This window comes from Argentina silus (genome assembly GCF_951799395.1).
Source record: "Argentina silus genome assembly, chromosome: 10".
Classification (NCBI taxonomy): Eukaryota; Metazoa; Chordata; class Actinopteri; order Argentiniformes; family Argentinidae; genus Argentina; species Argentina silus.
In genome coordinates this window covers 1,467,925-1,479,590 of record NC_139664.1, presented here as the reverse complement: position 1 = coordinate 1,479,590, position 11,666 = coordinate 1,467,925, and the positions used below count along the sequence as shown (strand labels likewise).

General features: G+C 45.6%; 1 protein-coding gene across 1 annotated transcript; it reads left to right on the top strand.

Moving 5' to 3' along the window:
• Positions 1-7,986: 7,986 nt before the first annotated feature.
• Positions 7,987-11,189, top strand: LOC310810699 (chymotrypsin-like protease CTRL-1; the record flags this gene model as incomplete). Its single annotated transcript, XM_083678546.1, has 6 exons — positions 7,987-8,041; positions 8,440-8,454; positions 9,091-9,253; positions 9,563-9,840; positions 10,533-10,678; positions 10,833-11,189. The coding sequence occupies 6 exons, from the start codon at positions 7,987-7,989 to the stop codon at positions 11,187-11,189; spliced, it is 1,014 nt and encodes a 337-aa protein (XP_083534672.1).
• Positions 11,190-11,666: the final 477 nt, after the last annotated feature.

Below are 11,666 nucleotides of genomic sequence, written 5' to 3'. Positions count from 1 at the left end.
ACTAACTATAACTATATATAACTGTATATAACTAACTATAACTATATATAACTAACTATAACTGTATATAACTAACTATAACTGTATATAACTAACTATAACTATAACTATATATAACTAACTATAACTGTATATAACAGAAGAGACAGAACCACAGCCTTAACACAACCTCAACATTACAGTAGACAGAACCACAACCTCAACATTACAGTAGATAGATAGAACCACAACCTTAACATTACAGTAGATAGAACCACAACCTCAACATTACAGTAGATAGAAACACAACCTCAACACTACAGTAGATAGAACCACAACCTCAACATTACAGTAGATAGAACCACAACCTCAACACAACCTCAACACTACAGTAGATAAAACCACAACCTCAACACTACAGTAAATAGAACCACAACCTCAACACTACAATAGATAGTTAGAACCACAACATTACAGTAGATAGAACCACAACCTCAACATTACAGAAGACAGATAGAACCACAACCTTAACACAACCTCAACACTACAGTAGACAGATAGAACCACAGCTTAAAGCAGGTGAACCAGCAACCATCCTCACATCTCTGCCCCAGTTAGCCCAACGAGGACTTTACTCACAGGTTTGCTCCAGGAGGGGCATCTGTGTCAGATCCCTACCCCAGGAAAGGTGCCTGGGCGCTGGGAGCGCAGCGTCCGACCTGCAGCCTGCCTCTGGTACCTCTCCTGCAGATCTCTCCCACGGGCTCCGCCCCGCCCCGCCTCTCTCTCTCCGTAACGGACGGAGGGGCGGAGCGGCACTTCTCTAAACGGGCCGGAGAGCGTCATCGACCAGCCTGCCCCAGAAAACAACCCTCACCACAGGGACCGCTGGCCCACTTACACGAGGAGCCCAAAAACCATCCTCTCCTCTCCTATCCTCTCCTCTGACAAACTTCTTTCTCCTCCTCCTCCGCTTCTTTCTCCTCCTCCTCCTCTTACCCCCTCTACTCTTCCTCCTCCTCCCCCTCCTCCTCCTCCCGCTCCTCTTCCTCCTCCTCCCCCTCCTCTTCCTCCTCCTCCTCTTACCCCCTCTACTCTTCCTCCTCCTCCCGCTCCTCTTCCTCCTCCTCCCCCTCCTCTTCCTCCTCCTCCTCTTACCACCCTCTACTCTTCCTCCTCCTCCCCCTCCTCCTCCTCCCGCTCCTCTTCCTCCTCCTCCCCCTCCTCTTCCTCCTCCTCCTCTTACCCCCTCTACTCTTCCTCCTCCTCCCGCTCCTCTTCCTCCTCCTCCCCCTCCTCTTCCTCCTCCTCCTCTTACCCCCTCTACTCTTCCTCCTCCTCCCGCTCCTCTTCCTCCTCCTCCCCCTCCTCTTCCTCCTCCTCCTCTTACCACCCTCTACTCTTCCTCCTCCCCCTCCTCTTCCTCCTCCTTCCCCTCCTCTTCCTCCTACTCTTCATTCTCCTCCTCCTCTTCCTCCTCCTCCTCCTCCTAGACCAGGCTAGACGCATGCTGACTGACTAGCCTGTTGATGAAGATGGAGATAGAACACTTCACTCACTCACTCACTCACTCACTCAGGAGAGGAGAGGACCAGAGAAGACATGCAGGGAGGAGAGGAGAGTAGGCTATTATAACATCCTGTGGATCTTCTCTGAAAACGCTCTTTTGATTTACAGTTATTTGCCCTTACTGAGAGCTTTCATACAACAACAACAACAACGTCCATGTCACTCTCCCCCAGAGCAGAGAGAGGGGGGGGGGGGGGGGAGAGAGAGAGATAGAGCGTGGGGGGGGGGGGGATAGAGAGAGAGAGAGAGAGCGTGGGGGGGGGGGATAGAGAGAGAGAGGGGGGGGGGTAGAGAGAGAGTGCTCTATTCAGAGACACTGATGATGCTCCAGCTTCCTCTTCTCTCTCTCTCACGCACGCACACACACGCAAGCATCACGCATCAACTAGTCAAGACAAAGCTTGTTTTTTAGGTCGAGAGACGCTTTGTATTCCTCTGTCGATTCACTCACCATTCAACGTTAAATCCGACCTCCAGCAGACCATGTGTGTGTCCTGTCCTGTCGTGTCCGGACGACCCTCTCAGACCCTGTCAACGAAATAAACGCGTCTATGAAACACACACACACGGGAATGTATGAATATATGACCTAGTCTACGGTTCTCTTGCACGTGTTGACAACAGTCGACGTAAAGAGAAAGATGTGGCGTGCGTGCGTGCGTGCGTGCCTGCGTGTATGTGTGTGTGCGTGTGTGTGCGCTGCCTCGTAGTAGCGCGCCAATCCGGTTTGTGTTTGAACGGGCGGCGTGGTCTGCAGACGGTTTACCGGATGAGAGACGGACGACCGGTTGGCTAGAAAGACAACGATGCTACCGGAACGCTGACGGAACGCTACCTGAACGCTGACGGAACGCTGACGGAACGCTACCGTTCAGTGGCAACGTCGTCGCAACGGTTGGAAATGGTGACAGAGTGAAACACGGTACCGTTTCTCTACATACCTCCTCTAAAGAGTGAAGAGAGATCATTGACAGAGACCCCTGCGACCCTCCCACTGGTGGTGTTGGGTGTCTGCTCCTTATGTGATTGTTGTTACTGTTGTTATTGTTGTTATTGATGTTAATGTTGTTAATGTTGTTACTGTTACTACTGTTATTACTGTTGTTAATGTTGTTATTGATGTTAATGTTGTTAATGTTGTTACTGTTACTACTGTTACTACTGTTATTACTGTTGTTAATGTTGATGTTAATAAGACGTCGTCGTAGCTCCGTGGAGGAGCTAGCTCACCCTGAGTAATGTTACATTGCGGCTGAATTCTGTGGATATGACAAATAAACTTTGATTTCAAACTCCCGCGGATAACGGATAACGGTCTTTAATAATGGTCACTTTCAGAGACCGGGCTGTGTTTCTGTGTTTCTATGTTTCTATGTCTAGTGTGTCTAGTGTAATAACCTACCCAATAACTACACCACCAACACAGAAATAACCAACCCAATAACTACATCACCAACACAGAAAGGACAGTCAGCCAGCCAGTCAGTCAACCAGTCAACCAGTCAGTCAGTCGTCGGACTGATGTATTTGTCAACTGTCGTCGTTTAGCCTGAACCGTCCAGCCAACTCCGTGGTTCTCTGTACCAGACATGAGTGCTGTTGGACGGCCGGCCGCGGGGAGGACGCTGCTCGCCTGTTTCATCCACCATCCATTAAACAGCAGAGGCCGATTACGGCTCGATAGCCCAGAATATATATCCCGACCTCTTTGTAGAGGAAACGGTGCTCGCTACCCCCGTTAACCGTCAGAGCCCCCCTCCGGTCCCAGGCGAACACTAGATAACATTCTGTTCCGCCGAGCATCACCAGGACGCATCCATTGTACTCGGGCATCAATGGGCTCCCCAGGTGAACAATACGACTGGCTGAGATTTCAGCGGCAAACTAACAAAGAGAAATGTCCAAAAACACACCAAAGAGGAGTATAGGGATGGATCTGATTAAAAGAAAACAGTGATAATATTACAATGGGATGATAACAGCGTCATTGTGTGAGTGTCTCTCTCGAGTCTTGGTCACTGCCAAGTTAAAATCACTTTGATTGTGTCTGCAGAGAGAGAGAGAAAGAGAGAGAGAGAGATGTCCCTCGTCTTTGTCTCCCCTCCCGTTCCGTTCCTCCGCCGCCCGTACGTACCTTCCCTCCCGACTGCCCTCCTCCTCCTCTGAGATCGGCTACCGTCGATTTAAAACAGCTCCACGGTCATTTGCTCATTTCCTCACCAAACGCTGTTTTTTCTCCAGTCCCCCGTCGAAACTTTTTTTTCCCCCACACTTACCGGAAACATGCCGGAGGGTGTTTTGGTAGTAGTAGTCCGTGAGAGAGATGCGGCTGGACTGTGGGCGCACATGGCAACGGGAGGGATCCTCACATCGCCTGAGCTGCGGGTTAAAAAAGACTTCAATACCCAGCAGGCCTTGTAAGAAAGTGGTCCAAGCGTACTGTCATAATTGTACCGTATTGTAATGACATAATATGGAGTTCCGAAACATCAGGCGCATTTTGAGGTGATGTGTCGTCCCATCAGCATGTGATGGGGAAGTTAGAATGACATGGTCTGTCGACTGCAGGTCTCTGACCTCATATGAACTCCAGTAAGAGGCTCCTAAAGGTCACACACCAGAGACAAATCACACTTTTTAGAAAGCATGGAGAAACTTTTAAATAAAAAAGCAACTCTAGAGCAATATGTGTTTGTCTAGACTTGTTATGGGTGATGCCTGAATTCCTTTTTTTTTTTTTTAAATTGGAACAACAATGACATCTAAGAGAAATATTTAAGTTGTTGAAATATATATATATATGTATTTCAACAACTTAAATATTTCTTATATATATATATAAATGTAATTCATTTTCATATTAATTTCAACATATATATATATACACTCACCAAACACTTTATTAGGAACACCTAATCGCTTGAATGCCACAGCCTATTTGAGTATTGTTGCTGACCATGTGCATCCCTTCATGGCCACAATTGGCCCATCTTCTAATGGCTACTTCCAGCATGATAATGCACCATGTCACAAAGCAAAAGTCGTCTCAAACTGGTTTCATGAACATGACAATGAGTTCAGTGTTCAGTGGCCTTCCCAGTCACCAGATCTGAATCCAACAGAACACCTTTGGGATGTGGTAGAACGGGAGATTCACAGCTTGAAAGTGCACCTGAAAAATCTCCAGGAATTGCGTGATGCAATCGTGTCATCATGGACCAGAATCTCAAAGGAATGTTTCCAACATCTTGTGAATCAATGCCACGAAGAATTGAGGCTGTTTTGAGAGCAAAGGGAGGCCCTACCCAGTATTAGTATAGTGTTGTAATAAAGGGAGGCCCTACCCAGTATTAGTATAGTGTTGTAATAAAGGGAGTATTACCCAGTATTAGTATAGTGTTGTAATAAAGGGAGTATTACCCAGTATTAGTATAGTGTTGTAATAAAGGGAGTATTACCCAGTATTAGTGTAGTGTTCCAAATAAAGTGTTAAGTGAGTGTATATATTGTAGTAAGTGTATATATTGTAGTAAGTGTATATATTGTGTGAGTGTATATATTGTAGTAAGTGTATATATTGTGTGAGTGTATATATTGTGTGAGTGTATATATTGTAGTAAGTGTATATATTGTGTGAGTGTATATATTGTGTGAGTGTATATATTGTGTGAGTGTATATATTGTAGTAAGTGTATATATTGTGTGAGTGTATATATTGTGTGAGTGTATATATTGTAGTAAGTGTATATATTGTGTGAGTGTATATATTGTGTGAGTGTATATATTGTGTGAGTGTATATATTGTAGTAAGTGTATATATTGTAGTAAGTGTATGTATTGTAGTAAGTGTATTAGGCCCATATACAGGGGATTTATCAAGCCAAAGGCAGACTAATGGCTGTAGTAGAAGTGGTCCAGAACCAGGACCTGGACCCAGACTAATGGCTGTAGTAGAAGTGGTCCAGAACCAGGACCTGGACCCAGACTAATGGCTGTAGTAGAACTGGTCCAGAACCAGGACCTGGACCCAGAGTGGACCTGGACCCAGACTAATGGCTGTAGTAGAACTGATCCAGAACCAGGACCTGGACCCAGACTAATGGCTGCAGTAGAACTGATCCAGAACCAGGACCTGGACCCAGACTAATGGCTGTAGTAGAACTGGTCCAGAACCAGGACCTGGACCCAGACTAATGGCTGTAGTAGAACTGATCCAGAACCAGGACCTGGACCCAGACTAATGGCTACAGTAGAACTGATCCAGAACCAGGACCTGGACCCAGACTAATGGCTGTAGTAGAACTGGTCCAGAACCAGGACCTGGACCCAGAGTGGACCTGGACCCAGACTAATGGCTGTAGTAGAACTGATCCAGAACCAGGACCTGGACCCAGACTAATGGCTGCAGTAGAACTGATCCAGAACCAGGACCTGGACCCAGACTAATGGCTGTAGTAGAACTGGTCCAGAACCAGGACCTGGACCCAGACTAATGGCTGTAGTAGAACTGATCCAGAACCAGGACCTGGACCCAGACTAATGGCTACAGTAGAACTGATCCAGAACCAGGACCTGGACCCAGACTAATGGCTGTAGTAGAACTGATCCAGAACCAGGACCTGGACCCAGACTAATGGCTACAGTAGAACTGATCCAGAACCAGGACCACTCGACTTGGAGGGACTTTTCCTCTGGCCTGAATCTACACCAGTCATGCAGCCCCATCTAGTGGCTGGTGAAGGTAGTGGACGTGTTCACACCACTCAGACCCATGTGGCCAACCGAGGCCGTTCTTGTCCTTCAGTGACGCGTGAACGGCCGCAGCCTGAGGCATGTTCACTGTCCCTGAGATCATTATGACCTTTAACCTCCCAGCCGTGAGTATGACACTCTGACTGACCTTGACCTTTAGATTAGATTAGATTAGATTCAACTTTATTGTCATTGTGCAGAGTACAAGTACAGAGACAACGAAATGCAGTTAGCGTCTAACCAGAAGTGCAAAATAGCAGAAAGTGCAATGAACAGTATCTACAGGTAGTGCAATATATGAGCAGTAAGTAGTGCAGTATAATATAAGTAGTGCAGTGTAAGCAGTATATGAGTAAGCATTAGCATTATAGCAGAGTAAATAAGTTACAGTATGAACAGTGTAGCAGCATATGAGCTGTATAGGTAATGCAGTCTAGCAGTATATATGTATTAACAGTAACATAAGGTAGATAGCAGAATAAATATAAATATAAATATGGAATGCCGTATGAACAGATTATTCATGAACAGATTGAACTGATTATTATTATTATTATTATTATTATTAGAATGGTTTTATTTTGTATAGCGTTTTTCTCAGTATTCAAAGACACTACATTTATTAATTATTATTAATAATAATAATAATAATAATAATAATGATTATTATTATATAATATATATATTATTATTTATGTCCACAATGCTGTTTTCTGGCAGGTCTTCAGAGAAAGTTTATCAGTCTCTATGTGGGAGGGAAGCTAATAGCGGGTCTGATAAGACCTCGTCCAAAGGCATTTTGAGGTGATGTGTCGTCCCATCAGCATGTGATGGGGAAGTTAGAATGACATGGTCTGTCGACTGCAGGTCTCTGACCTCATATGAACTCCAGTAAGAGGCTCCTAAAGGTCACACACCAGAGACAAATCACACTTCTTAGAAAGCATGGAGAAACTTTTAAATAAAAAAGCAACTCTACAGCAATATGTGTTTGTCTAGACTTGTTATGGGTGATGCCTGAATTCCTATTTTTTTTTAATTGGAACAACAATGACATCTAAGAGAAATATTTAAGTTGTTGAAATACATATATATATATATATAAATGTAATTCATTTTCATATTAATTTCAACATACATATATATATATATACATATACACTCACCAAACACTTTATTAGGAACACCTAATCGCTTGAATGCCACAGCCTATTTGAGTATTGTTGCTGACCATGTGCATCCCTTCATGGCCACAATTGGCCCATCTTCTAATGGCTACTTCCAGCATGATAATGCACCATGTCAGGGAAAGTTTATCAGTCTCTATGTGGGAGGGAAGCGAATAACAGGTCTGATAAGACCTCATCCAAAGGCCACTGACGGAAACATCACATGTTTCACATTTGTAGTTCATTCACATGTGAGTCACATTTAATTTATAGAACAACAACCCCACCCCTCACCCACACAACAACCCCACACAACCCCCCCCCCCACCCACACAACAACCTTTATTACGGGTCAGGTGGAGGGGAGCAGCAGAGGAGTGGCCTTTATTAAGGGTCAGGTGGAGGGGAGCAGCAGAGGAGTGGCCTTTATTAAGGGTCAGGTGGGGAGGAGCAGCAGGGTTGGACAGACAGACGGACGTGGAGGTGGAAGAGGCTCTGTTGATCTGTGTGGAGGAACATGGCGGCTCGGACACTCTGGGTTGTATTGGCGGCCATCGCCCTCTCTGGGAAAGGTTGGTTTCTTTTGTTTATATTGAACTTGGATTTTATTTCTGGTAAATCTCTTGATTATGAGTGGATGAAACACATTCTAGAATGGACAGTTATTGTGGAACTGCAGTGGTTGTATATGGAAAGTCCAAATAAAGACATTTCAATTCACACACACACACACACACACACACACACACACACACACACACACACACACACACACACACACACACACACACACACAAGCGAACTCTGTTTACTGTCAATACTTACACACTTTTTTCTCCCCTCCCCTCCCCTCCCCTCCCCTCCCCTCCCCTCCCCTCCCCTCGGCTCCCCTCCCCTCGTCTCCCCTCGGCTCCCCTCCCCTCGTCTCCCCTCGTCTCCCCTCCCCTCGTCTCCCCTCCCCTCCCCTCAGATTCAGGAGCTCAGGGTAAGAATTTTTCTACTTCTTCATTACTCACACTTAGACATCCAGTCATTCAACAGACCATAATACCTAGACCATAACTACCATAACTACCATAACTACCATAACTACCAGCCTGAATATACAGCAAGAGAGATAAGCCTACTGTCAAACAAGATAGTTGGGTGTCTACTTCCAAATCCTCAGGTACACCTGCTACACCCTACATGTCCAGGACGTTATTCCTGGTGAAGTTAAAGTCTGGGGTAGCTAAGGGAATTATGAATACAGTTTATGCATTAACAACCATTTACAAGCTGCAGTTACTTCATAAATGATTTACTAAGGCAATAAGGAATGGTTTGTACTGCGATGGGTGTTAGGGTTAGGGTCTAGTTAGGGTTAGGGTTAGGGTCTAGTTAGGGTTAGGGTCTAGTTAGGGTTAGGGTTAGGGTCTAGTTAGGGTTAGGGTCTAGTTAGGGTTAGGGTCTAGCAAGGTTGGCAAGAGAGACACTATAACCTCAGGAACTCAGGCTTTCATAACTATCATCTACACCATAATGACCTGTCATAACTATCATCTACACCATAATGACCTTGTATATAATAAGTACAACACATGTAACCCCTTGTAACCCCCCCCCCCCCCTTCCCTACCAGACTGTGGGCTGGCCCCCCTGAACTCACGCATTGTCGGGGGGGAGGACTCCCCCCAGGGGAGCTGGCCCTGGCAGGTCAGTGTGCACTCCTCCGGGAGCCATCGCTGCGGGGGCACGCTCATCAACAGCCAATGGGTGCTCACCGCTGCGCACTGCATCCCCAAGTAAGACTGTTAGAACACGACATCCCGTTACCGTTACCGTTACCGTCAACACCACTCGGTAGAACTCAGACTAGAGACAAACATGGTCAGAGTCACAGAGCTGTTCCTCTATACATAGATACTGTAGATATGGACAGATAGATTCCTCTACTCATAGATACTGTAGATATAGACAGATAGATAGATAGATAGATAGATAGATAGATAGATAGATAGATAGATAGATAGATAGATAGATAGATAGATATGAAGACAGACAGACAGACAGACAGACAGATTAATAGTGAATACCCCTCCCCCCCTCCCCAGGTCTTTACCCGAAATGTTTACCCTGACCCTGTACCTGGGTAAGCAGAACCAGAGTAACTCCAACCCCAACGAGGTGATCCGGTCCGTCCGTGAGATCGTCGCTCACCCTCTGCACAACATCGGCAGTAGGTTTGACTACGACATCGCCCTGATGAGGTTAGACACGCCCGTCAACTTCACCAACTACATCCGCCCCGTGTGCCTGGCGGGCAAAGGCAGCGTGGTCCACAACGGCACCGACTGCTGGGCCACCGGCTGGGGCCTGATCAAGAACAACGGTGAGAGGACCGTACTACCACGAGGATTACGGTGGACGTACAAATCAAATCAAATTGTATTGGTCACATACATCGCTGAGTGTTAATACTAGAACTATTTTATTCTAATAATATCTGTATCAAAGAAATCAAACTAAATCATTATGGTGGGGGTTGTGACTCACTGCCTCACCTCCGGTTGGGCCATACTGGGTCAAATTACACTTTATCTCTGTTCTTTTTTGATTAGGTCGAAAATAAATATCAGTTATGGTCTCACTCACACCTGCTTTTAACGGTCCCAACAATAAGAACAGGTCATGGTAGAAATAGTTTTAGCTCCCTGGTTCTGGAATTCTCTCCAGAACAGTTTAAAAGTTGAGGATCGAGTCACTTTGGTGGAGTTTAAACACTTGGTCGATGCAAATATCACAGACGTGTGTAACTGTCATTCGGACGGGATGTTAAAACTAGAACTATTGTATTATAATGTGGTCCTCTGTTGGTAGAGCATGGTGCTAACAATGCTAAGCTTGTGGGTTTCGTTTCCCACTGGGACCATATATACTCAGAAATGTATGAACTCACTGCAATGTAAGTCGCTTTGGTTCGCTCTGCTCTTCCTGACCTCAGGTTGGCTCAAATTAATCCAAATTCCTTAGATCATAACTTTTATGGTTATCCAAGTCAGGTGACGGTGTGTGTCTCTCTAGTCCCCCTAGACCCCCCCGAGACCCTGCAGGAGGTGGAGGTGCCTGTCATCGGGAACAGACAGTGCAGCTGTGCCTTCCTGACAACTGACGCTGCCATCACTGACAACATGGTGTGTGCTGGACAGCTGGACAAGGGAATATGTCAGGTACGTTTACCATCATCATCATCATCATCATCATCATCATCATCAATATTATCATTATCATCATCATCATCAATATTGTCATTATCATCATCATCATCATCATCATCATCATCATCATCATCATCGTCAACATCAACATTGTTATTCTCCCCAGGGGGACTCGGGCGGCCCCCTCCAGTGTAAGCAGGGCTCGGCGTGGGTCCAGATTGGCATCTCCAACTTCGTGGTGCCGTGTGCCGTGGGGTATCCGGACGTCTTCGCCAGGGTTTCCCGCTTCCAGAGCTGGATCACAGAAAACGTGGACGGGGCCAGTGTGGGCTTCGTCACCCTCTCCTCCAATGGGACGGACGCGGATGACAGCTTTGTATGCAGCACCACGACCACCAGCCCCCCGACCACAAGTCCACAATTAACTACACCAAGATCCTCCTCCTCCGCCCCCGGGCTGAGCACACTGCTCCTACTCCTCCCGATCCTGTCTGGGCAGACACTCCTCTCAGCTGCTCTTTAACCCTAGCCCTAACCCTAACCCTAACCCTAACCCTAACCATAGCCTTTTAAAACATTTGCTTAGATCAAATGATGTTTGCTATATCAACACAATATACTGCCAGGTATGACAATATCATACACCTTTAATAAATGTTCTGTGTTTGTAATGTGTTAATAAATATGGCATTTAGCTGACGCTTTTATCCAAAGCGACTTACATTGCATTGAGTGCATACATTTCAGTATATATGATCCCAGCAGGAATCAAGCCCACAACCTAAGCGTATTATAATTGCATTATAATTTTCATGATTGAGTACACATAACACCTTCCAAATTGAAAAAGGAAAATCTGACTTTTCATTTCCAAAGTACTATCCGGTACAACACTGCCACATTGAAAAATTAAATGCAAATGCTTTAATGACAAATCAGTTCTCATGTTTATCATTTGATTGCTGTGATTGCATGACTTGTGACAAATAAAAAAAATACT